The 26,195-nt window shown below is 49.8% G+C and overlaps 1 protein-coding gene across 5 annotated transcripts; it reads right to left on the bottom strand.

Annotated features, from left to right (window-relative positions):
- Positions 1–384: 384 nt before the first annotated feature.
- Positions 385–16,804, bottom strand: RPS6KL1 (ribosomal protein S6 kinase like 1). Of its 5 annotated transcripts, XM_033109335.1 has the most exons (12): positions 16,645–16,804; positions 15,045–15,332; positions 13,645–13,769; positions 12,646–12,738; positions 6,922–6,969; positions 6,437–6,569; positions 5,548–5,595; positions 4,786–5,382; positions 4,247–4,336; positions 3,998–4,080; positions 2,509–2,604; positions 393–2,200 (listed from the first exon to the last, which is right to left on the bottom strand). In XM_033109335.1, the coding sequence occupies exons 2-12, from the start codon at positions 15,307–15,309 to the stop codon at positions 2,090–2,092; spliced, it is 1,689 nt and encodes a 562-aa protein (XP_032965226.1). In that variant the 5' UTR covers positions 15,310–15,332; positions 16,645–16,804; the 3' UTR covers positions 393–2,089. The 5 variants fall into 5 exon arrangements, 4 of the variants coding, with proteins under 4 accessions (XP_032965229.1, XP_032965226.1, XP_032965227.1 ...); XM_033109338.1 differs by lacking the exon at positions 3,998–4,080 and having other exon boundaries at positions 385–2,200; XM_033109336.1 differs by lacking the exon at positions 5,548–5,595 and having other exon boundaries at positions 398–2,200.
- Between the last annotated feature and the right edge of the window lie 9,391 nt (positions 16,805–26,195).

Here is a 26,195-nt window from a genome sequence, read left to right as displayed (position 1 = left end):
TGGCACCACTGTGCCATCTCTGTATGAAGGTCTCACAGGACCAAAGTGGCTCCCAGAGGGTAGCACTCAAGTTAGCAGGCAGAAAAAAAAATTGGGCTCTATGAAAGGAATTTTAGAATTATCAGGTCCAGGGCATGGTGCTAAAAGCTTTGATTTTTCTAGTAAACCTACAAAGGGGGTATTAGCCCCATTTTATCAAAAGGAGGTGGACTGTCAGCCCCATGAGGGCTGGGACCAGAGTTCAAAACTCAGGGCCTAGCAAAGTGCTGGATGTGCAGTGTTTATTGCACGGATGAGGCCCAGAAGTTCCAGAAGCAATACGCAGCAGCGGTTGGAGGTGGTCCAGCCGGGCTTAGGAAGTGTAGCAAAAGGAACAGTTGTGAACAGACTCCACTCGGCTGTGACCAGGGCCTGTCATTAACCTCCGAACAGGAGCCAGCATTGTCTCAAGGGGTCACCGTGAGGACTAAACTAGCAAACCCCCTAGGCACCGTCACCCTCTTCCAAGACATTTACCACAGAGCTCAGTGCCCCCTGCGTGCCAGCACTTCCCCTGGGGCTCAGAGCTGCTCTGCAGGGCACAGGTTGGCATGCCGGTCCACCAGCCCTGCTTCCTACTTCCTGGCAAACTGCAAGCTCTCTCTTGACTATCCCAGAGCTTCTCTGGGGGATACTTCTGATCCCCCACTCCCAGCATTAATGAGGCAAAGACACCATAGGCAACATCTTTATTGGACGGATACAGGCAAGCCCCAGGGAACCAGGACTATGCTCAGCTGTGTTCCCGTGTCCCCTCTGCCCCAGTCATTCTGGCCTCCACAGCACATGTCCCCACCCCCGGAGTTGGGCCTGGGCCTTCACAGAGGGACATGTCAGAAGCGCCACTTGGTGGTGTCAGAAACACCGAGGTGGCAGAGGTCTTGTGGAAGTTTCTATCAAGTACCACACCCCAGTGACAGGGTGAGTCCTGAGAAATAAGAGGGCCCCCAAACCTGGGGAGGGGATTGTCCTTGGGGGTAACTACCCCACAAACGTCTTGCTTCTGACTAAAAGCTTGGGCAATCATTCCATGTGTCTTTTGAGTTCTCATTTCAAAAGGGGATGAAGTCACAGTGGGCAGTGAATTGAGGGGGCCCTCAAGACTAAAATGCAAAATGGTAAATAGGACGAATGCCTGAGAAGGGAATCCTAATGGGTACAACTTGTCTTAGCAGCTTCAGCCTGGAGGCTGCATTGTGGTCTCCTCTCAGATTCATGGGGCAGGCTCCCCACTCTCTCCACACCCGTAGGCTAGCTGGGGAATGGACCTTTTTATTCCAAAATGGCTCTATGTGGCAAAGGTGTGCATTCCTCCTTATCCTTATTTTCTGCCCTCCCTTCATTTTGCTCTCCAAAGTCTGAAATCACAAGATAGGGGGCATGGACAGGAGGGGGGTTTGGATCACCCTGACCCCCCCCACTCCACGCCCACCGCAGACTTCTTCCCTGCTTCCCCGGCCTCCCCCACCCCCTGCAGGAGTAGCCCCTGTGGAAGAAGCCCACTAGCTGCGTGGCTAAGATGACCAGCCAGGGCAGCCTTGGTTTGAGTCCACTGAGCCAGTGGACCAGTATCCTGAGATAAGTCTCCAGAGATGTCACAAGTGGGGCACAACGTGGCAGGTATCGAGTCACAAAACCTCGTAGTCAGCTCAGCAGGTGGTCAGTAGTTCAGAGCTAATGTGACAGAAGGCACCCTTTAACGTGTAGGTCTGCTTTCAAGGTATAGGGTGTGCACTCAACAGGTATCTGTTGACTGACGGGTGGAGGATGAATGGGTGGAGGGGTCCAAGCTGCCTAGCAGGGTGAGACCTGCTCCCCCTCAGCAGTGACCAGAAAGGGTTTCTCCAAGAGCTGGCTGGGGGAGTCTCAGGGCACCTCCAGGGACGTGGTGGTGATGCCTTCTGAGGCCCGAGAGGCGGCTGACCAGGGAAGGCAGCTGCCCAGCATTCTTTGCGGAGGGCCACTGATTAGAGGGGCCAGCTCTGGGTGACCGGCGAAGAGAAGAGATCCAGAGCAGTCCAGCTGCTTCCATGGCCCACTCCACCCCCTGTTACCCCACCAGTTTGCTCCACTGGATAGTACTGAAAAAGGGGTGTGACTTGAGTCTGTTGGCTCCACCTCCTCCAGCGCCCAGGCGCCGGGTGGGATCAAACTGCAGCAGCTGTGGAGAAAGGCCCAGTCAGCCCCCCGGCAGGACTTCCCAGCCCCTCTGCTGAGGCATGGGCTGACCCCTGGGACTGCAGTCACGATAGCCCTGGGGGGTTCACTTCCTGCCAGCCCAGCCCGCAGAAACCCCCATTTTACCCCAGGGGACACTGGAGTTGTTTGGCAACCAACATATAGGAATTTGTAACTTCCAGCACCCACATCAAACATCTAGTAGCAGCGTTTGTTCACACACAGGGTTCTGCCCTCCCAGCGCCCACCCTCAGGCCACCGAGCACCTCCTCTAGGCCAGCTGTACCTCACCTCAGTCAGCAGGGAGGCTGCTGGGCCACTGAGCCACTCAGGCAGCTGGAGCTGGGTGTGGGGCTGGATCCCTGAGGGGTGGCTCTGGGACAGGGCCTGGGAAGACACAGGCGGAGGCCCTTGAGGAGGCAACCCCAGGAAAGCCTATACACTCAAGCAGCAGCCAGGATTTTATTCTTCCCTGGGTCACATCCCACGGGATGACGATGATGTTAATCGTTGCTTTCTGCTTTGGATCCACTGTATGCCTGACTGCTAGATATCTGATAGCCATGATCCATACTTTCCAAACAACCCTCAAAGTATTAGTATCTGCATTTTAAAGACGAGAAGCAGGCTGAGAGAGGTAAAGGGACTTATGCTGAGTTCAGAGTTTGAACCCAGTTCCCTCTGACTCCAGGCTTGCTAGAAGCATTGATCTTGGATTGCAATCAGGGCAGGCACTTCAGAAACAACATTGGAACTTGTCTCGTTACAGAAAAAGTATCTCCATGGGCCACTCAATTGGCATGCTACTGTCAGGCCCGAGGCCGGGCTGTGGCAGGGGAAAAGGCAGGACCTTTCTGCACTCCAGAAGGGGGCAGTTTTGGAGAGCAGCAAGGTCTGTCCGGAGGTCACTTCCTGCCAGAAGTGACCAGGAGGAAAGCCAGGAGCCCTGGGCTAGCGAGGCGGTGGGAGACTGAGAGGAAAGAACTACTCTGAGGATATTTGTGGCCAGGGTGCTCAGAGGCCCTGGGCTGTGGGACACAAGCAGGAGGAAGCCAGGGAGAACTGCTCAGATGGGGACTTCAGGTCACACTGCATCCACTCCGGCCATTTCCTGGTCAAATGGAGCTTGGCCTTTCTTTCCCTTGATGTCTGACCTAACCAGCCCCAGATGCAATGCTGAGCTCATCAAGGGCAGGACGAGGGCAGAGGCTGCCGTCCTGAGTCAGCATGTTTGCAGTGAGGATTTTGAGCTCTTGGCTGACCCAGGCCAGACAGGACAGCTGCTGGCCTGGGTCAAGGGAACCCTCTCACCTACCTCCTGGGAAAGTCTGGGGTTACAGAGAAGGGCGTGGGGGTAGGGGGGTGGAGTGAGCAGTGGGGGGAAGAGGCTCAGGGGATGACCCAGGTGCCTTTCAGGGAAGATGGGCTCTGTCAAATTCCACTCCAGACCTAAGCCCAGGCGCGCTCTTCCACAAACCTCCCTGACCATCCCAACTCCACTCGCGTGCACACATGTTGACAGTCTCACTAGTTATAGCCACGATGTAGTGCGGATACTAAGTGTGTCCCTGTCCTGGGTAGGGCGTGGCTTCCTGTGTCTCATGGCTTGGGGGGGGGGTCAGCTAGGGAGGGAGCAGCTGTGCTGGCAAGGCACCAGGCCCAATGTCCAGGGTTTGGAGAACCGGGAAGCCTCAGCCCCGACATTGGCTGGTTGGACTAAACCCAGCCCATCCTGCACTAGTGACACCTACCAGGGCTCACACCCTGCCCAGCTACTCACCGTTCCAGTCAGCAATTCATACAGTAGAGACCCAAAGCTCCACCAGTCACAGGCTTCGGTCAGTTCAGAAATCCCACCCACCTCTGTGGGAGCAAGAACACACATGTCCCAACCTTACCCAAGAGGGCGAGCGTCCCCTGTACTCATCTTACCCAGACATGGCCCATCCCCTCGGTCATCCTCAGCTCCCAGCTCCAGCCACACAAAGCCGTCCAAGCTCTAGGCCCCCAGCGCTCCCTCCCTTCTTGCCTGGGGCACTGTAGAGATTGTCCAAAGCCTCCATGCAGCACTGGGGTTCCACCTCTGACCACTGGCCAAAATATGTGAGCCGGATGTGACCTTCTCGTCCAGGGTGTGCAGGGGAGGAGTTAAGGGGGAGACAAAAATCGCAGTTAGTCATTATGGAGCAGTTGGCATGGGGGAGGGGACTCCAGGGCTTCCCCCAACAATCACAAAGCAGGAGCAAGTGGCCTCACTAGACATGGCCTCCCTAAGGGCATGGCCCCCTGAGGCCCAGAGACAACCGGGTATTCATAGGACTTGCTGCCCTGGACTCATGGCGGGAAAGGGGTTTGTTTCCCAGGCTCAACTCTGGTGACTCAGCAGAGTCCTGCATGAAAAGGCTGGGGAGAGGCAGGGGAAGAAGCCGATAACCTCTGCCGTCCCCTTGACTTCAGGGAACTCTACTTCGCTGTCTTGAGACTTTGGGGGTCCCTACTTCAGGGGTGTGTTAGGGAGGGCAGCCTACTCCCTCCCACCCTTCCCACCCCCCCGGCCCAGGCACCTACCTGACTGGTCCAGGAGCAGGTTCCGGGGATTGAGGTCCCGGCACAGCACTCCCTGCTCGTGCAGCGCCTCCAGTGCCACCAGTGTCTCGGCCGCCCACTGCTTCACCTGCTCTTCCCTCACATTCCAGGAAGACCCCAGGCTGGCCTCATCCACTGAGGTGCGGCTCCGTCCTCTACCACAGCCACAGCCCCCCAGCACCCGGCTGGCCCCCTCGCGAACCCAAGGGAGCCCCGAAGGGGACCCTGTGTCCAAGTTCTGGCCAGGTCTTCGCCTGGACTGGAGGTTCAGGAGGCCGCCAGGGGCCTTTGGGAGATCCAAGGAGCAGGTGCTGGTCCTGGTTGAGGGTTCACCTTCAGCCTCTCTCTGGGGTCTGACAGATGGGGCCTCCCTGGCTAAAAGAAGGCTCCGACAAGTCTGCAGAGGCTCCAGGGGGACTCTGTCCTGCAGGTAGGTGTGGCCTGGGAGCCGCCGTGTTGCGGTCCGGAGGCTGAGGTGGGAGTTGAGCTGAGCCTTGATCCTTTCCAGGCTGGAGCCAGACCTGAGCCCAGACTGTTGGGGGTGGGCCTGGGAGAGCAGGTGGGACCAGAGAGTGCCTCCTGGGCCGTGCAGAGGGAGCAGCGAGCATTGGGGCGGGGAAGAAGAAGAGTGTGGACAACAGGTCCCTGTCCCCCTCCTGCCTCCCCTCTGCCTTGAGCATGGACCCTCTGCCTTCCAGACTCTCACCTCTGTTCCTCTCTCCCTTAGCCTCACCTCCCATTCACCTAAAGAGGACCCAGCCTCCCAATCTGGCCCAAAAAGATGCTTAACCCCTAAGGAAATGTAAATTATTGTTAATTGTTAATGTCCTTGGTTTGGGTGGTGGTTTCACCAGAGTTTTACATATATATATATATATATATATATATATATATATATATATATATATATATATATACACACACACACACACGTATATATACATTATATATATATACATATATATGTATATATGTATATAATTATTTATTTTAAGGAGGGCACAGCTCTCTGACCCATGCGGGGATCGAACCGGCAACCTTGGTGTTATTTAGCACCACGCTCTAACCAACTGAGCTAACTGCCCCCCCTTATACATATACATTTTTAAAATCTTTTTAGGGAGAATAGTATGATAAAATTTAAGTAAGTAAAATAAAAGGCGGCTAGGCATAAACCTGTGATAACTATATGTCATGACAAAAGATGTGTACCTCATTAAAAAAACTTATCGCTATAACAGGTGATCAATAAATATCTGCTACGTGACCCAGGTCCTGTCTTTGCAGCTTCAGTACCACCATCCATTCTGGCCACTCTAAGGGTGGGGCACAGACTAGACAAATGAAAAGAGCCAAGACAGCAGGAGATGGTGATAAAGCAGACATGTGCATAAATGCCCTTTCAGCCCAGATGGGAACATCCTCCCAGGATGTCACCTGCCCCCCTGGCACCACACAGAGGCTCACAACAGCCAGATTCTGCCATCATCCTCCAGAAAGGCTGGTCCCCTGCTCTATGCTGCACATAAAGTGCAAGTCACCCCCTCCCCAGAGCTTGGCATTTTAAGGGGCTGAAACAGGACAACATCTCAAAGGCCCTCCGAGCCGACAGGTGCCCTGCAGTCCCCCTCACCTTGCACGTGCTCCAGGTGCAGGAAGATGGAGTCCTCGCTCATGAAGTACCGCAGCAGCTTGGTCATATAGGGGACGCCATGCGGGATGATGGTCAGCCGCTCCCGGCTCGCCACGTGGCACCTGGACAGGCTCTGGGGAGGGGGCAGGGCAGGTAGGTCAGCTGGAGACAGGCCGGAGGCTGCTCTGCCAGGGGACGTCACAGCCCAGCGGCAGGTGCAATGGGATGAGGGTGGGAGTCGCTGAGGAGCAGCTGCCTCTCCCCAGTTCCTGACCTGGCCCTCTCCCCATCTCTACCACAGAATCCAGGTCCTCCACCCTCCAGGCCAAGGAGGAGGCAGTATGCATGTGTGGGGGGACGCAGGGAACATGCTCAGGGGCAGGACAAGGGGCTTTTGGATTTGGCGAGAGCATGGGCTTCAGATGTAGGTTCTGGGTAGGGGGTTCCCCAGGGGAATACAGGTTAGGGGGCTGGGCAGCACCTGCCTTCACCACGAAGGTCCCTCCAGTCGCTGGGTCCTGGACCAGCTGCACCTGCCAAGGTCCAGGAGGCACTGGTCAAGGCCCATGCTAGTTCCTGGGGCCCCAAGGCCCTAGCCACAGCCCCCAGGTTCCTCCAGAGGCTGACTCACTCCAGGGGCAGGGGAGGGAGGGCAGGCTTTGGTGGTGCAGAGTATGCCCCCCTACCCCACCCCTGGAAACTGAGATTGATCCTGTTGTGCTCATCCACCCTTCTTAGACTTATAGGTCTTAGCTCAGGTGTCACCTCCTCCAGGAAGCCTTCCGAATCCTGACTGGGCTGGGGCCCCTAATCTGTCTCCAGTGCTCTCCAGGTTCACCCTTAGGGAAACCTTACTGCACTGTCTAATTTCCTGCCTCCTCACTGCCCTGTGAGCTCCAGGGCAGGAAGCACACCTTCCAGGCCTATGTTCCCAGAGCCCGCACAGCACAGGGATGTTATACGTGCTTCACATGTCTGAGTGGTCCATCCTGAAGGATGTGAGGGTGTCACAGATGGAAGCGACCTCAGAGCCAGTTACCTTCTCTGATCTAGGCTCTGGGGAGGGGGCAGGGTGAAGAAGCTGAGAGTGTGGCCCCAGGTCACTCACGGGCCCAGAGCACCTGGGCTTGGAGTGCTCCTTCAGGTCTCACCCCTGCCACCCACCTTCTTTTAAATCGTCTTTCTCTCAGGAGGCTGTCCTAAGAGGGCAGCCCTCTCCTTCTCCTGTTGGTTTTGGTTAGAGGCAGTGGTCTGCCAATCACTGGGACAGGGCCTTGTTTGGAGTTGGGTCCTGGACTCATATGGTAGGCAGGGCTGGACTCATCACAGGAGAGGGCACAGATGAAGTGGAAAACTTGGCACAAATGACGGACATGTGAGGGGCAAGACCAATACCTTGGTATTGTGACTGTTTAGCTGTCAGCCGGCTTTGCAGACACTCCCGGTGGTGGTGGGTGGGAGCCCGTCCCTAAGGCCAGGGAACTAGGCGTTGGTGAAGGCTGCAGCCAATATTGGGACTCGGTTTAGATCTCAGGTGAGTGAACTGATTTTCTCATCTATCAAACAGCAATTTTGAATGCCCCCCTTCCCTCATCACTGGTTTGTTGTGGCCATAAGGGGGAAGGCCCTTTGTGAAGGTCAAGGCCATGGGAACGCTAATGATCACATTTGCCAAGTCACATCACCTCTCTGAACCTTGTTGTTTTTAACTGCAAAACAGGCCATTGCAGTACTTTCTTCAGAAGGTCACCAGGAGGATTCTATCAAAGCATCTCAAGCAGGGTAGCAGCCTGTGCCTGCCACATATCGTAGCCTCTTTAATCTGCAGTGCTTATCACCATTGAGAAACCTCGCATTAGCTAGAAAGCACTTACTCTGTGCTCAGCGCTTTATAGAGATTACTTAATTTTATTCCCACAGCCCTACCAGGTGTTATTAGTGACCCATTTTATTGATGAAGAAAGTGAGGTTCAGAGAGGCTATGTTACCTCCAGTCCCACTGCTAAAAAGTGGTAGAGCCAGAATTTGAATCCAGGCTGGCTGAAGCCAGAGCCCTGAAGACTTCACTGCAATTGGGGGAACAACCAGGTGACCTTGGCATGTGCCTTCTGCTCTGGGCCTCAGTGTCCCCAGCATCAGTGCAATGAAGGCAGTGGACTGGCTGAGCACCAGGGGCCCTTTCTGCAGGAGTGAGGCGCCCTTCTGACCACCAGAGGTCTCTCCTCCAACAGCCAGAGACCAAATCCAGCCTGGCCCGAGCTCCTTGACCAAATCTGTATAGTTTGAAAAAGAAAACTCTGGGGTCATTTAGGAGAACAGTTTCCCACAAATTCTGACACCCAGATAATTCCCCACTGTCCCTTGCCAAGTGGGATTCCCTACCACTTTCTCCTGGCCAAGGCCTTCTCATTTACAGAGACCAAAAACCAGCAGTGAGGGTTGGGGAAGCCAGAAAATAAAACTTGAATAGTATGTTCAAATGTCAGCATACTGAAACAAGTGTATTGCCATATATATATATATATATATATATATATATATATATATATATATATATATATATATATATAAAAAACATATATATCACATAAAACATAAATTATAACATATATATAGATATACATATAGAGGGTGCCAAAAAAAATGTACACACATTTTAAGAGCTGTTATCTATGTAGTAGTTCACCATAATCAGAAGTGTCTGGATGCTGATGGTGACCACTTTGAGCACCTCTTGTAATTGCAGAAGTCAAACGTGACTATATATTGAGTATTACAGTTTTAATAGTTTTTTCCTTTCTTAAAATGTGTATACATTTTTTGGCATTGTGTGTGTGTGTGTGCGTGCGTGTGTGTGTATATATCTATATCTATATCTATCTATCTATCTATCTATCTATCTATCTATCTATCTATCTATCTATATCTATATATTTAAACCTACCCATCTGGAAAGAATGAGACCAAAACATTAACGGTGATTATCTTGGATTTAGATAGGATGGGGAAGTTTTTTTTTTCTTTTTGAAACTCCTTTCTCTTTCATTACATCTCAAAAGGGCAGCAAAGCGGGGGCATTTTCCCATTAAATCAAGCAAACAAAAAAATCCCCTTCCTCTTTTGCTCATTGCTATGGAGACAGAGCATTAGCTAGTCATGTGCCCTCTATGAACCTCAGTTTCATTCTCTGTAAGGCAATTATTAAAATGCAACACTGTCCGACAGAACTTTCTTCATGAAGGAAATATACATCCGCACTGTCCAATGAGGAAGCCGTTGGCCACATGTGCCTATCAAGCCCTTGAAATGTGGCTGGTGTGACTGAGAAACATAATACTTAATTGTAATTAATTTTAAGTAAAATAGTTTTATGTGGCTGACTACAGTATTGAACTGTACAGTGTTATGCTTTCTCCCCCAGGGCGACTGAGGAGGTTTAATGCAATAGCTTTGCAAATAAAAACGTGCCTTGCGAATATAGGGTATTGGTATTGCAGTGGTGGAAGGCAGTTCTGGGTGCCTGCTCTCACCTTTTTAAAAAGAGGTTTTTGTTTTTTTAAAGAAACCCCGGAAGAGAAACTTCTCAGGAAGTGGGGACAATTGAAGCTTTGGTGAAGCACATTAACCCTTTCTTTAAAAATACCCAAAGTGGGGCAGCCGGTTAGCTCAGTTGGTTAGAGCACTGTGCTAATAACAAGGTTGCCGGTGTGATCCCCGCATGGGCCACTGGGAGCTGCGCCCTCTTAAGAAAAAAAAAATGCCGAAAGTATCAAAATCCCAGGAGGAATCTCTCATGGAGCAAACAAGTCCAAAAGTTTCAAAAAGGTTTGTAAACGCCAAGGTCCACAGGGGCCAGCACGTGAGCTAAGTGGGCAGGGTGGGCCAGGAACAAACTGGAGGGCTGTGCCCCTTTAAAGTGGGCAGCTCTTCCCCACTACCTACTGCAGGGACGTGAGCCAGCATTTCCAGATCTTTTGGTTTTTCAGGAGAAGCAGGAAATCTGGACTTCTATGTGAAACCTGCCAACTTTTAAATGCTGGTAACTAATAATAATAATAAAACACCCCTGTGTTTGAGCCAGAAAAGCAAAAAGGGACTTGGATGACCTTCTTTTTCTTCCCCATCCCTGACTCAGAGCCTGGCTCCTAGATGAGGCTCCCAGGCCCCTGTGCTCCCTGGCAGCAGACCCCTGGGTATTCTGGCCAACCGTTACCTCGTTCCTGACCCACCAGCCTCGCTGTTCCCTGTCATCCCCTACGCCTGCCAATATCTCTTCAGCCCCTAGAGACCCCCACTCTGACCACTAGGCATCTCTGGGGGCACTCAAGGCTTCCTGAGGCAGCCCTCTGCTCCTACCTGGCTCTGTGCTGTGGCTGGCTAACACTGCCCTCCTGCCAGGATCTGCCTGGGCAGAGCTGTGGAATGGGACACTGCGACAGCATATCCAGGCCTGGCTGCAGGGACCTGGGCCCTAACACCTCTCCTAATTTGGGGAAAGTGGTGCTCCTGGCTTGGGAATGATTCAGGAAAAGGAAGCAGGATCTCAGGATGGAGGTGGAGTAGGTAAGTTGAGTGCCCAAGAAGGGTAAAAAAGGAAAGCAGGGCAATCTAATTTCGCCCAAATTTGTGCTTTCCCTGTGCACAGGCATCAGAATATTGGATTCTGAAAATGTTTTGCATATGCATGTCCTAGAATTAAACAAATTAGGGGAATTTTCATAGACTCCCCTCTTGGAAACTCACGGTGCACATTTCATCCTAAAAGCTCTGAAAACTCCAATAATTTTTTTTTTAAAAAAAGTAACTTTAACTCACTATTTCCCAAACTTATTTGACCCAGAACCCCTCTCTCCACAATGCTTATGGTTCAGTGAGATCCCGTGTAGGGAAATGGTGGTGGCAGTCACCTCCCCAGCCTGTCCAAGCTACACTGACTAGTGCAGTGGGAGGGCAGGACTGCAGGCGGAAGCTGGCCGGCCTTGCTGACAGACTGGGACCACTCCAGGGACCCGGGAATAGCAGCATGCAAGGCTGGGGGGATGGGAAGCCTGCACCCTTCCTGACTCGTTTTTTGTCACCAGCATGTAGAGCCATCAAACATGCATCAGATATTTTATCATGTGCCAGGCCTTTCCCAAAAATTATTTCATTTTAGTTCCCACATCACCCCATGGGAAGAGGATTCTCACCCCACTTACAGCTGAAGAAACTAATGCTCAGACAGATGAAGGGACTTGCCCACGGCCACGCAGTGCCCAGATAGCACTTCCTCCTCTGGCATGTAGGGAAGCACACACTGGCCTCCTTTACTGTGTGGCCTCCAGACCCATCAAAATCCCCTGATGAGTGTTTGAAATACAGATCCCTGGGCTCAACTCTAGAAATTCTGACTCAACAGGCCTGGAGTGGGGCCCAGGAACTTGTAGTTTTAGGAAGCTCCCCAGGTGATTCTGATAAACAGCCCGTTTGAGAAAGAACTGCTTCTGTGACTAGTCAGGTACCCCTTGGTTGGGGCAGAGGGCAATCAAATATTGGCTCAAAACTCAGTTTACCCAACTGTTTGTCCTTCTGATTCCCCCACTCTAATGAGTGTCCCAGGGGCAGGTTGGGATGTCAGTTCCTATCTTCCTTTTTGCCCTGAATGAAGGGAAAGGGTCTCAGATGAGGTCAGGTTGAGGGTGGGGGTGCCAGGAGAGAAAGGGCAAAGTTTCCAAGACCCTGGACGATGCACCGGCCAGCCTGGACCCTCTGCAGGGTAGGTTTCTGGAGAGGAACCTCCACAAGAACTTCCCGCCACAAGAACTTCTTGGCTGTGCTTAGTGGGGAGACTCTTGGCTGCAGCCCCGGGGTGGGGGTGTGTGGGAAGTGCGAGTGAGCCAGGCACTGTGTGTTGGCAGGTTGCCCTGGACTCAGCTTCTCCTGTGGCTTCTGTCTTGAATCTCTGAGGGAGCGAACCACTGTGTCTGAGCTGGAGGGCTATGGAGAGGGGCTGTCTGCCTCTTCTGTCCCAGTTTCCTTTCTAGGACGTGACTGGTATGTGCTGGGATGAGGAGGGGTGGGGAACCATTGGGCACAGATGTTCTCCTCTCCTGGACCCCCTGACTCCTTTCCAGCCTCTGGGGGAATAGCGGTAGCTGCTCTCTCTCGCCACCCGCCTCCCCCAATTGCACACACCATCTCCTTCCACACTGCAAGCTCTGCTCACTCACCTTCTCGATGACCCCGACCACCCTGCAGCCCCTCAGCTGCTCCAGGGCAGAGCTCAGAGTGCGGATGGGCCGGAGCCTCAGGCTACTGAAACCCTGCAGAGGTGGGAGACATGCCGTAGCCTCAGGGCCCAACCCTCCTCAGCCACTGCGTCTCACCAGGCAGTGGGCAGGGCCTCTGGTTGCCAGGAGAGCAGTGGCCGCAACAAGCAAGAATGGGGTATGGGCCGACCCCACCTGACAGGGACAGGCTGAGTGGAGAAGTTGGCCCTGTCTGGCAGGGGGCCAACCCTCGTCCAGGCTGGCTACACCACCCTCATCGCTCAGCTCTCCGCCCCAACCCTCCTCCAAGGCTCGGGGGGCTTCAGAAACCCCCTATTGAAAGTCCCATCCACAAGAGGCAGATGCTTCCAGGGATGAGGAAATAACTTGGGAACATGTGGGTCTTGAAGACCAAGACGTGCGGCCCAGGCACCTGCTTTGGGGGAAAGCAGCCTTACAAGATGCAGTGAGCCCAGGAAAGGTGTGTGTCCGTGTCTGTACAGCCTGTGGGCATGAGAAGTGTGCGTGCATTTACAGCCCCCTCTGAGAGCCACTGGGTTAGGAAGAGCCATCCGTGGATAGCATTTGTGCACGTCTATGTATGCGTGTGTGTGTGCATATGTGGGTATGTGTCTGCTCCAAAGACTCAATGCCGCCTATTCAAACACAAACAGATCTGGGAGCCTTGGAGTATGTGCACACACGAGCATGTGTATGAGCCGTGTGTGAAGATGGAGAGATGTGTGTGTGCACTCTGTAAGGGTGCGAAACTGGACTGGAAATGATTCACAAAGTGTTTGAAAATGAATGAAGTATGGAGGGTGTAGGAGAGAGAGGAAGCCGGAACCAGGAAGGAGGAGGGACAGCCATGGCACACACCACCACCCGCCGTGCCCTGCAGTCCAGGATTCAGCTCTCTCCCCTCGGAGCCCTCAGGCCCTTGGGGAGGGGTCTCCTCACTGTGCCAGGGCTGGCTCCACTGCCCAGTGTCCTCTGCAGGTGGCAGTTGAAGATCTCCTCTGCCCGCCGCAGGTACTTGGTAATTTTCAGCTTTACAGCCTCACATCGCTCCTTGTTGGGGTCGACTGTGGGGGGAAAGGGGTCACCAAGACGCACCCCTGCCTCCCCCGCCGACCCAGGCCTTGGAGGGCTGGGGTTCCAGCTCCTATTGCCTGCCCTCTGCCCTCCACAGGACAGAGCGCCTCTTTATGAGGCTGGGCAGCAGATTCTGGCCCCACATCAGTCATCTGTTCTTGATAGATAGGAGACCAGCAGGGAAGGAGAAAGGAAGATGGCAGGAGAGGTTGGGAACTGTGGTCACCCTCAGCCTATAGCACTTTTCAGTTGGCACCCACCACCTTGCCGGCTATCACACCCTGGGAAGACATAGAGTGGGGATTTCCATGTCCATTTTCAGAGGAGGAGACAGAAGCTCCCAGAGGACAGCTTCCTCCATCTCTGATGCCCAGTGTAAAAAAGGCCAGAGTGGGGATGGAGGACAAAGGAATTCACTGGACAGGCTTGAAGCCTAGGCACTGAGGGGTCTCATTAGCAGGAGGGCAGGCAGCAGGAGGGCAGGGCTTGACTCTGACCGCTAGCCTGGCCACCAAGGCCCTCAGGGGTCTCAAACTGGGCTAAGGGCCACACTCCCCCGAGCTTAGATATGCCTCATTTTGTCCTGAACAGGCCTCCCTCTCACCTCCAGACCTTCGCTGTCTCTCTCTGGAGCACTACTCAACCCTTCAGCTGGACAATGCCTACCATTCTTCAGTGCTCAGATTAGAATTTGGACTTCTAGAAAATACCCTATGCTGGCCTAGCGCGGACTCAGTTTCCCTCCCTTCACTTCCTCCTTATTGTTCTTCACACCTGGGACTACAATGGTCCATCAAGTCGTCAGTCTTCCCCCATTATAATGCAAACCCCCAGAGGGCAGGAGCCCTGCCCTGCTCCAAGGCCGAGCCAGAATAGTGGGGCAAGCACACCGTCTCTGGAGCCCAAACTGTTCAAACCCCAGCTCTGCGACTTGATAGCTATGGAATCTTAAGCAAGCTCATTAACTGCCGTATGCCTCAGATTCCTCACCTGGAAAATAGGAATAAAAACAGTTCTTATATACTTGGAGCTACACCCAACAACATATATAGTATCTTCTATTACCGTGAGGCTCGTACAGGTAAAGCCCTTAGACCTGTGCCTGGCGTACAGGTACTGCTCAATAACTGCTACTGTGGCTATTATTATTGTCTTTCACAGAGGCCCTAGAGGGCCAGCATAGAGCCCTGTTCCCCCAGCACAGATGGAAGGATGACAGGAGACCTGAGTCAGCCCCTCTCCCTGCCCAGCCCCGCCCGACTCACCGTTCACGCCTCGCAGCAGAACGTCCACGCCGTTCTGGTAGTGGTTGAAGGCAGCCTCGTAATCCTCACTGACATCGCGCTCCAGGGCCAGCCGGATCTGTGTGGCTGCATCCACCAGGTAGTCACGCTTGGTCATGTCAGGTGCCCCCGGAGCCACCCGGTTGCGAATCTGCTCCAGGTATACGCGAGCCTGGGACCGTGCTCTTGAGCAGGGCTCAGTCTCCTGGCCAGGGCTGGGGGAGCACTCGCAAGCCACCAGGCTCATGGCTGCAGGCCTATGCCTGCAACCTGGAATGAACAGATGCATTAGAGAGGACCCAGCTGGGAATAACACCACCACGCCTGCACTCTGGTTTCCTCCACGGACCATTCAGAGACCAACACTCACCTCCAAGGGCTGGGGAGAGCAGAGCTAATGTGGGTGAAGTCCCTTCACTGGGCCAGATCTTTCCTAAGTGGTGGGAATAGAAAAACAACACCCTTGGGGCTCCTCCTTTCAATTCAAATTCAGTTCAACAAGTATCTCTTGAGCACCTGCTACACGCTGAGCCCTGGAAAGAGCTGAAGATATTCCTGATCCAGAGCTGCCTTCACCGAGCCTTCAGAGAGTGAACCGGTGTCTAGGACACAGGAAACATGTGGAAGCCACACACTCAGGCTGAGGCAGGGGCCCTGGGCTCAAAGGCCTTTCCTCACACTGTTCCCTCCGTCCTGCCTGTTCTGCTCTCCCTGTTCCTCTTACAGGGATCTCATATATCCTTCAGGATTCGGCTCCATACAGAATGGATTGCCCCTGCTTGGTTTCCCTCAGTGCTGAGGTCAGTGTGGTCGGGAGTGAGGAGCCCCCACAGAGCCTAGCAGAGAGCTGGGCACAGGCCAGGCCTTAAGGCCTGTGGGCAAGTGAAATGACTGAGTGGCAGACTCTGGATGGACTTAAGAGGAAGCAGGACAGGGCCTCCCCAGTCCTAGGAAGGGGCTCCAAAGACCTGCCAGCAGCTCCTTCCTGAGCAATGTGGGACACAAGTGGCCAAAGGGATAGAGAAGTGGCTACAGAAAAGGAAAAGGCTCAAAGAGAAAGCAGCAGAGCTGCCTCTACCCGTCACTGCAGGGGAATCTCTGCCGTCTCAGGCCCCTTTGGAAGCGGCAGGGCCCAACCTTCCAACCCCAGGCCATTTCTGCCACTGTGGAGAAAGTGAACAGAGAACAGGCTGGGGAGTGGGGCGGGAAGGGAAACCCACCTCCCACGGCCATCGGGGGCCTGTGTACCCCGGCCAGAATGCCGCCAGGAGGTGGAGGGCAGTTTTCGGCCCCGCCACGTGGGACATGCGGCCCTGAGGTCTGTGTTGGGGATTCCAAGGCCAAAGGACTGGGCTGCTCCCCTGGGTTCAAGGGGCCACCCCGCCGGGCTGGGTAGTGCGGGGCAGAGCCGCAAGGCCGCGCCTGGACACAGAAAGCGGCGCATCCAGCCCGCGAGTCCCAGGCACGCAAGGGGTACCACCCTGCGGGGGTCGGGCCGAGGAAGGCGGGCTGGGGGAATGAGAAGAGGACACGTCCTCGCCTGGGGGAAAAGGGATGGTGAGGGGTCGGGTAATCACCGTACCTGCCCGAGCCCTGAGCTCGGTCCGCGCGGCCTGACCTACCCCTGCGGCCACCGCCCCTTCACCCCCGCCGGCGACCGTACATCGGGAACCGGGGCTTTGCGCCCACCAGCCAGGTACACGGGTCTGGCCGGTGCATCTTGGCCATTGGCTGCGGATGAGCTCATCTTCCATCCGTTAGAATAAACCACCAATCACCGCCCCGTTCGGCTTCTGTCGGCCCTTAAAGCCGCCGCGTCTGCGGTGCGGGGCGTTGGGGGAGGGTCGAGAGTGGGGAGGGGGTTAGGAGTGGGAATGGGGGCAGGGGCAGGGGCAGGGGCAGGGGTAGGGGCCTGTATCTGCTTTGTTCACCGATGTACACCAAATGCCTAGAACATCATCTAGCACGTAGTATTGCTCAATAAATATTTGCTGAATGAATGAGTGAGCCCTGAAGAAGCAGAAGGAATTAACCAAGAAAAGTGTTTGGAGAGGGTAGTGGAGAATAACGTTCTGGGCAGAGAAGCAACATGTATAAATGCCTTAACAAATTAAGGGAGAAAAATAACATCTGTACATCAAACGGATGGCATGACGTCATTTGATAAAATTTAACATTCATGATAAGGACAAACTCTTTAACAAAATCTAAACAAACTCATGCGCTTACTTCTTAACTTGATAAAGGTTATCTACCAGCAGCTCAGAGCATATGCAATGACTATAACTCACACCATATGTAATAGTGAGCATTAGAAGCGTTCCCACGGTCCTGTTCGCCTTCTGGCGTATGATAGGATCTCACTTCTCTACCCCATTAGAAGTTAGGCTCGGCCAGTGGACTTGCTTTGAAATGCTAGTGGACAGAGCATGAGTTACTTCAGGGTGGAAGCTTCAAGAGCCAACTGCCCCTTCCTTCTGCCCTACTCATTGTAGAAGTGCATGTCCATGGAGGCACAGAGCTTCCACGAGCCTGAGCCTCTGAGAAACAGCAATAAGGAACGCCTCCCTGGTCCATGACTTGTGTTGGACATGCAATGTGAGAAATAATTTTTTTGTTGTGTTAAGCCACTAGACGTTGGGATTGTTACTGCAGCATCCGTTGACCTATATTGAATGCTATACCCAGAAATGAATCAATGGCTCTACTCCTCAACAATACACTGAAAGTTGCAATTCACACAAGAAATTAAAAAGGGGCCGGCCCGGTGGCTCAGGCGGTTAGAGCTCCATGCTCCTAACCGAAGGCTGCCGGTTCAATTCCCACATGGGCCAGTGGGCTCTCAACCACCAGGTTGCCAGTTCAACTCCTCGAGTTCTGCAAGGGATGGTGGGCTCCGCCCCCTGCAACTAAGATTGAACACGGCACCTTGAGCTGAGCTGCCGCTGAGCTCCGGGATGGCTCAGTTGGTTGGAGCTTGGGCTCTCAACCACAAGGTTGCTGGTTCAACTCCCTGCAACTAACAACAGGCAACTGGACCTGGAGCTGAGCTGCGCCCTCCACAACTAAGACTGAAAGGACAACAACTTGAAGCTGAACGGCACCCTCCACAACTAAGACTGAAAGGACAACAACTTGACTTGGAAAAAAGTCCTGGAAGTACACACTGTTCCCCAATAAAGTCCTGTTCCCATTCCCCAATAAAATCTTAAAAAAGAAAAAGAAATTAAAAGGAACAAGAGGTTTAAAGATTGGAATGGAAGAGGCCAAATTCTCATTATTTGTGATGATATCACTATCCACCTGGAAAACCCAGAGCAATAATTGTTGAGTTGAGCAAAGTGACCAGACACTAGATCAGTATTTACAAATCAAGAGTTCTCCTATACATCAGCAATAACAATTTGAAAATGTAGTAATTTTAAAATCCTATTTGCCATAGTAACAAAAACTATGACATACTTAGGAATAAACTAATTAGAAATATATGACCTTCAGGGAGAAAACAATAAAGTTGTATTGAAATACCCAAATAAACTACCCAATTGAAAAATAGGCAGAGGACCTGAAGAGACATTTCTCCAAAGAGGACATACAAATGGCAAATAGACATATGAAAAATGCTCAACATCACTAATCATCAGAGAAATGCAAATAAAAACCACAATGAGATATCACCTCACCCCAGTCAGAATGGCTATCATCAACAAGACAAATAGTAACAAGTGTTGGAGAGGCTGTGGAGAAAAAGGAACCCTCATACACTGTTGGTGGGAATGCAGACTGGTGCAGCCATTATGGAAGGCAGTGTGGAGGTTCCTCAAAAAATTACGAATAGAATTACCATATGACCCAGCAATCCCTCTCCTGGGTATCTACCCAAAAAATCTGAAAACATCTACACATAAAGGCACGTGTGCTCCAATGTTCATTGCAGCTTTGTTTACGGTGGCCAAGACATGGAAACAACCAAAATGTCCTTCGATAGATGAATGGATAAAGAAGTTGTGGTATATATACACAATGGAATATTATTCGGCAGTAAGAAAAGATGATATAGGAACATTTATGACAACATGGATGGATCTTGAGAGTATAATGCTAAGTGAAATAAGTCAGACAGAAAAAGCAGAGAACCATATGATTTCACTGATATGTGGTATATAAACCAAAAACAACAAGAGAACAAGACAAACAAATGAGAAACAAAAACTCATAGGCACAGACAATAGTTTAGTGGTTACCAGAGGGTAAGGGGGGAGGGGGGTGGGAGATGAGGGTAAAGAGCATCAAATATATGGTGATGGAAGGAGAACTGACTCTGGGTGGTGAACGCACAATGGGATTTATAGATGATGTATTACAGAATTGTACACCTGAAATCTATGTAATTTTACTAACAATTGTCACCCCAATAAATTTTTAAAAAAATGCAAAAAAAAAAAAAAAAGAAAGACCCAAATACAAAGAGAGATGTGTTGTGTTCTATAATGGGATGACAACCATTGCAAATATGTGAATTCTACCCAAATTAATTTAAAACTTCATTGCAATTCTAATAAAAATACCAAAAGGACTCTTCATAAAACTTGCTTCCAAAATTCTTGTGTATTCATTCACTTAACAAACACTTATGGATGACCTACTATGGATCTGACTCTGTTCTAGGCAATGACAGTATGGTGGTGAATAACACAAAGAAAAAAAGCCTTCATGGAACTTCATTTTAATGGAGAAAACCAATAATAAACACATAGACATATAGATATATAGTCTCTCATATCATTTTAATGGTATATATATATATGTGTGTATATATATATATACACAACAACATACAAAACCAATAATAAACACATAGACATATAAATATATAGTATCTCATGTCATTTTAATGGTATATATATATGTATGTGTGTGTGTATATATATATATATATATATATATATATATATATATATATATACACACACACACAACAATAGCCCCTTGAAAAAGAACAAACGGTGGGGGTTAGAAGCTTGTCTTACCAGATTAAAAGACATATTATAAAGCTGCAATTTTTAAAACAGGTGGCATTGGTGCACATAAATAGATAAGAATAGAATAGAGGCCCCAAACAAACTTGTGCATATAGGGAGATTTGACTTAGGATAAAGAAGGCATTTCAAACTAGTGGATGAATTCTTCATGAGAGGTGTTGGGAAAATTGACTTATGGAAGAAAATTGATCCCTACTTCACATCATAAACAAAAATAAATCCACGTTTAAAATTCTAAATTTAAAAATCCCACAAATTTTTAGAAGGAAATGTGAAGAATATCAGCATGATCTTCAGGTAGAAAATACCTTTTAAATATTCCTGGTGGGGAAAGATATGTAAATTAGAACATTTTAGAGGGTGATTTATCAGAACCATTTAAAGTGAAAATACACATAATCTATGACCTATCAATTCTTCTTCTAGATATTTAATCTAGAAAACACTCAGATACATAAGGATATATATATATCGATATTCATTGCAGTATTCCTTACAATATCAAAACATTGGAAAAGATTCCAAATTCAATATTTTATGGAACATCAATATGACAAAGAATTAATAAAATGTGATATATTAACATTTGTATATTGAATTATTATTATTATTGTTCAGCATTTAAAAAGAATGAACCAGAACTAAATCTATGTGTATGAACATGTGAGATCTCCAAAACATATTCTTGAGTAAAAACAGTCTGTTCCCAAATGCTACCTACAATATGCCATTTATATTTGTATTTTTAAAGTACACATACAAAACAATACTATTTATATATTATCTATTTATTATAGTACATTAGTCAGGATTTTCCAGAGAAACAGGACCAGTAAGATGGATAGATGATGGATAAGTGGATAGATAGATACATTTCTTATTACAAGAAGACCCACGATCTGCCGCCTGTAGAGCTAGAAAAGCCGGTGGCGTAGTTCCAATCTGAGTCTGAAGGCCTGAGTACCAGAAGCACCGATGGGGTACGAGTCCCAAACCAAGGGGAGGAGAAGATCAATGTCCCAGCTCAACCAGGAAGAGAGAGCAGATTCTCCCTTCCTGCACATTTTTGTTCTATTATAAGCCCTCAATGGATTGGACGATACCCACAGTGGGGAGGGCAATCTGCTCTACTGAATCAATTCAAAATGCTAATCTCATCTGGAAACACTGTCACAGAAATAATGTTTAATATCTGGGCACCCCATCACTCAGTCAAGTTGACGTAACATTAACACATCACAAACAGTAATAGCTAACATCGACTCAGCACTAGAGTAATAGCTAGCATACTATGGGCCTGGCACTATCTTCATCTCTTAACGTGGAACATCCTATGTCAATCCTAAAACAACACTATTAGTTACTGTTATTAATCCTTACTTTACAGATGACAAAACTACCGGTAAGGCCGATGGAGGTTACCTAATTTGCGTAAGCTTATACGGTTAGAAAGTGGGAGTATCAGGAATCAAACTTTGGCAGTTTGGCTCCAAGCCCCAAGCCCTGGACCACTATGCTGATTCACACAGAGTTCCTGACGGTGGTGTTATTTAGAGAGTGAAGGCAGCGGCCTGGATGGACTTGGGAGAGGGAGCAGGCAGTGCTCAAATAAAGCTCTACAATCCCTGCGATGTTCTATGTTTTTAAAGAACAAAATAAATTGGTATGTTATTTGTAATGTTAAAATTAATTTTTAAAAAGTATATATTAAATTATATACATGTGATGAGATCATTATTTTTTTCAGGATATAGTGACTGGGGCAATGAGGAAGTAAAGCGTGCTTCATGAGCCTCTAATGGTGAACTAGACCCGGTTTGACCGGGAGGGGTGTTTGGGATGCTTTCCTGAGGAAGTGCCTTTGAGCTGAGTTATGGATGACGCATGCTTGTTAGTCAGCAAGGTTGAGGGGTTGGGTGTGGAAATGGAGGAGGGATTTCCTGGCAGAGGAAACAGCATGAGCAAAGGTCCTGAGGGAGCAGCACAGATTTCAGGCACTAAGAAAAGGCAAGTGTGTTCCACCTTAAAGAAACAGAGGGCATGGCATGAGATGAGGCTGGAAAGGTGGGCAGAGGTCAGACGTCATGGAGGCTCCCAGGCTGAGGAAAGGACTAGGAGTATAATTCTAAGAACTACATGTACTGCTGAGTAATGTGAAAACTGCAAACGCCGATTGGCACCATGGAAATCCCTGGAATCACTTTTGCAGGGCTGTATTATGGTAGTGAGAGGAAATGCCAAGGAAGAGAATGAAAGTGTAGATAACTCTCAAAACGTGGATCTGAAACCCAAGATAGGGAGGCATCTGGAGGGAGACTGTGCAATTGAGGGATGGGTTTGATTTTTGCAGCTGTTGTTATTTTTGTGATGGGAGAGGCTTCTATACACAAAGACATATCCACACAGATGTTCATTGTAGCATTGTTTATTATAGCAACAAAAAAAGAGAACCTACAAATCCAACAATAGGCCAATTAACCAAATTATGGGATAGCCAAGTGATGCAATGCAAGTCAGTCCTTAAAAAATCTTATTGAAGAAGAATATCTAATGTCATGGGGAAATGTCTACAAAATATTAAGTTCTAAAGGCAAGTCATAAAATAACGAGTATATTACAATCTTATTTTGGTATCAGAAGTGCAGGATATTGTAGCATGTCTCCTTCCTCCCTTTCTTCGTGCCTGGAGGTGGTGGGAGGAGGGAGTCTTTTGACATAATGCAACATGATAAAATTATGCCAAGGGGAGTGATTCACTTTACCAAAAGAGAGGTTTATTTGTCTTGTGGATGCTTTATGGGCCCAGGGTGGAGCTGGGATGTTGGGACAAGGCAGAGAAATACGAAGGAAGGGGCTTCTGGCCCCAGATTAGGTAAACTTGATACCAAAGCTGAAGAAAGTGTATTGTTCGTTCTCTGGAGTGTGGAAGAATTTGTGATAGGCTATAAGAAAGATTTAGGGGAGGAAGTAGTAAAGAAAGATGTAACCACTCAATATCTGAAACAGGCTGAGTTTATTGCTTGCTTACATAGGGAGAGCTGTACTTGCAAGGCACCATCTCGGAGCAAGGCACAGAGACCTCATACAGGCTTTGGGGAAGCGTGGCGTTCAGGCATGGGTCAGCTTTCAGAGTATTTAGGAGCTGGTTGACCTAGAAGAACAGTTAATTGAGTGAGCCTGTTGCTGACTGGTTATTTTCAGAAGGTGACTGAGCACAGGGTTTCAGGAGCAGGTTACTGAAACAAGTGGTTACGTAAACCAGGTTTATGACTGGTTCAAGAGTTACTGGTTATTATAGCCACATAACAATTGGTCTTTTCCTGAGAGCTTGGAACGTTGTATTCTCAGGGAAAGGGGCGGGGATGGCAGGGTAGGTTATCCATACAGCAAGATGAAGGTTCTCGGTGAACAGCCCATATGGAGCCTTGGCTGCTGGGGTTCATCTCTATCATTCAGGGTTGGTTTCTAAAGAAGGATCCCAAGGGCACCCAGAGTCTCGGGACTTGCTTGTGAGCGGAGTCCTACTTCCTCCTCCGTCTCCCCATGTCTGGTGACAAGTTAAATTCCCGATTGACCCAGGAGGACAGCTCCAGGATGGGCCCCAGGTTCTGATGGGGCCATCCCTCCTGCAGGATGACCTCTGTGACCTCACAAGGCTGGCCCTGGTTCCACAAGTGAATCAGAGCCTTGCGGCAGCCGGCAGGCAGCCGTGGCCAGCTGTCAGCCCCCTGACCTTCAGGGGCTGAAATTCTTGAGCAGATTTCTCACCCTCTTAGTACTTTTTCCAGCTCGTCTGGCAAGTGAGAAGCTTCCTGGGCTTCAAAAGAGGATTGTGGTAGAGACGGCTTTGAAAGGGATAAAGAGCTCAGAGAGAGAAGGGTATCACCATTACAGTCTAAATCTCAGACCCCTGCTGGGGGCGTCAGGTGGTTGTATGTCTGTAAACACCCAGCACTGTCAGCGGGGGCTGTGTGAGCACAGAGCCTCCATTACTGGGCTACCCACTTGGTAACTCGTGGGTGGCCCAGACTGACTGCTGGTGGGTGGGAACAGGGACCGTAGAGGAGAGAGAAGGAAACGGGGGAGACTTAGAGCATGCGGCGGGGATCTTTCCCACTCTGAGTCCAGCTGAGGACGGGAGCTGAGTCTCCAGAGCTCCTCAATGAGAGGTCAATATGGCAGCAGAACCCCCTCCCTGTCACCCTGTCAGTGAGAGGAATAGGGAATGGGCCCAACTGGATGGGGAAGCACTCAATCTCCTCCCTGACTGACTGTCCTGCCTGGTGGTTTCCGTGACAATGAAGTTACTTCAGGGACTAGAAACACACTATCTTTTTTGGCCCGGAGCCCCATGGCCTCTGAGGTGGGGCCCACAGACTGCTAGCAGGGGCCAGGCTCTCATTAGCCTCAGTCACAGCCAGTGTCAAAGAGCGGGAGAGCACTCCAGTCTTCCCTCAGGAAAGGGAAGGGTCAGCCTTCATTAGGAAAACAGCTGCTGGGCTCTGGTGCTGACAGACAGCCACCTTTTCATACCAAGGCTCTGTTCTGTCACCGCCCTGTCTGGAGCCTTGATTTCCCACCAGAGTTTGTAGAGGGGCCTCTTCTGTCCACTCATCCAACCCACCTCGCAGATGTCTGGCCTGCTTCTTAGCTCGGAGCAGACAGAATTCTCCTCCCCTTCTACTGCGCATTGCTCTCCATCCTGAGGCGGAGACAATGTGGTGAGGGGTAGAGAGCACAGGCTTTGGAGACAAATCTGGGTTCAATTCCATTTGAGTCGCTTACTGGCCTCTTTTCAAATTCTGGCTCACCTACCTTTCATGGTGTTGGACAAGCCTGGGTGTCAGTTTCTTCACTTGTTAAATAAGGAGGTAGAAATGGATTATCTATAAATTTTCCCTCAGCCTTGAATTCCAAGATCATGTCATTCTCCTGCCTTAAAAAATTTCCTGCTTAAAAAATTTCAGTGCCTCCCACTGCCTCGCAAAGTCCTAACTGCTAACATGGCATCCAGGGCCCAGCCTACCTCCCAGCCTTATCCAGCTCTCGTCTGTTTCATATACTTTAAGCATCAGCCAACTGGAACCATTTGATAATCCCTATACAGATATGGGTTTCCCACCTCCGCGTCTTTGTTAACGGGTTGCCTCTGTCTAGCATGCCTTCTTCAGCCAACTCCCCACACTCAATCTTGCCTACTCAAGTCGCAGCTCAAATACCACTGACTTTGCAAAGCCAGCCCTGATGGTCCCTATGTGCAAATCATCTCAGGTATCTCAGATTTCTTCAGTAGCACTGCATCTGCATTTGCTTAAGCTATGTGGCCTTCTTTCCTTCTTTTATAATCACCTGTGCATATCAGATTCATCTGACGAACTTTTTAAGGTCAGAGACAATACCTCATCTATCTCTGTGTAACCCTAGCTAATCTAGGTGTTCCACTCGACTTGGTTTCTGCCTAGCACCTCGCTGAGTGAGCATCTCTCAAAGAACATTAGGGCCTTCAACATAGGGAAGTGTCTCCTGGGGCTGTGACGTCCCCAAACCCTTCCTTTACTCCCCAAATCATCAGAAGCTCCACAACAAAACCCCAACCTCTTTCTCTAGATCTAGCCTTAAGGTCTTTTATTTCCTCTTCCCAGCTTGCCTTCTCTTAATCCTTAGGTAGATCAACTTAGCCTCTTCAGCCAAGACCTCTCTCCTTTTCTCCTTAGTTTTCATAGAATGTGATTTTCTTCAGTAAGTGGGGAAACTGGAAGACTTTCACCGGCTAATATATTTTGCCTCCCTCCCACCCACGTGCATCTACCGTGTTTCCCCGAAAATAAGACCTAGCCAGACCATCAGCTCTAATGTGTCTTTCGGAGCAAAAATTAATATAAGACATGGTCTTATTTTACTATAAGACAGGGTTTTAATATAATATAATATAATATAATATAATATAATATAATATAATATAATATAATATAAATACTGGGTAATATAATACCAGGCCTTATATTAATTTTTGCTCCAAAAGATGCATTAGAGCTGATTGTCCGTCTAGGTCTCATTTTCAGGGAAACGCAGTACTACAAATTGCCTCGTC

This window comes from Rhinolophus ferrumequinum, chromosome 6 (assembly GCF_004115265.2).
Source record: "Rhinolophus ferrumequinum isolate MPI-CBG mRhiFer1 chromosome 6, mRhiFer1_v1.p, whole genome shotgun sequence".
Classification (NCBI taxonomy): domain Eukaryota; kingdom Metazoa; phylum Chordata; class Mammalia; order Chiroptera; family Rhinolophidae; genus Rhinolophus; species Rhinolophus ferrumequinum.
Note: the sequence above shows the minus strand (reverse complement) of the source record. Positions and strands in the feature narration are given on the sequence as shown.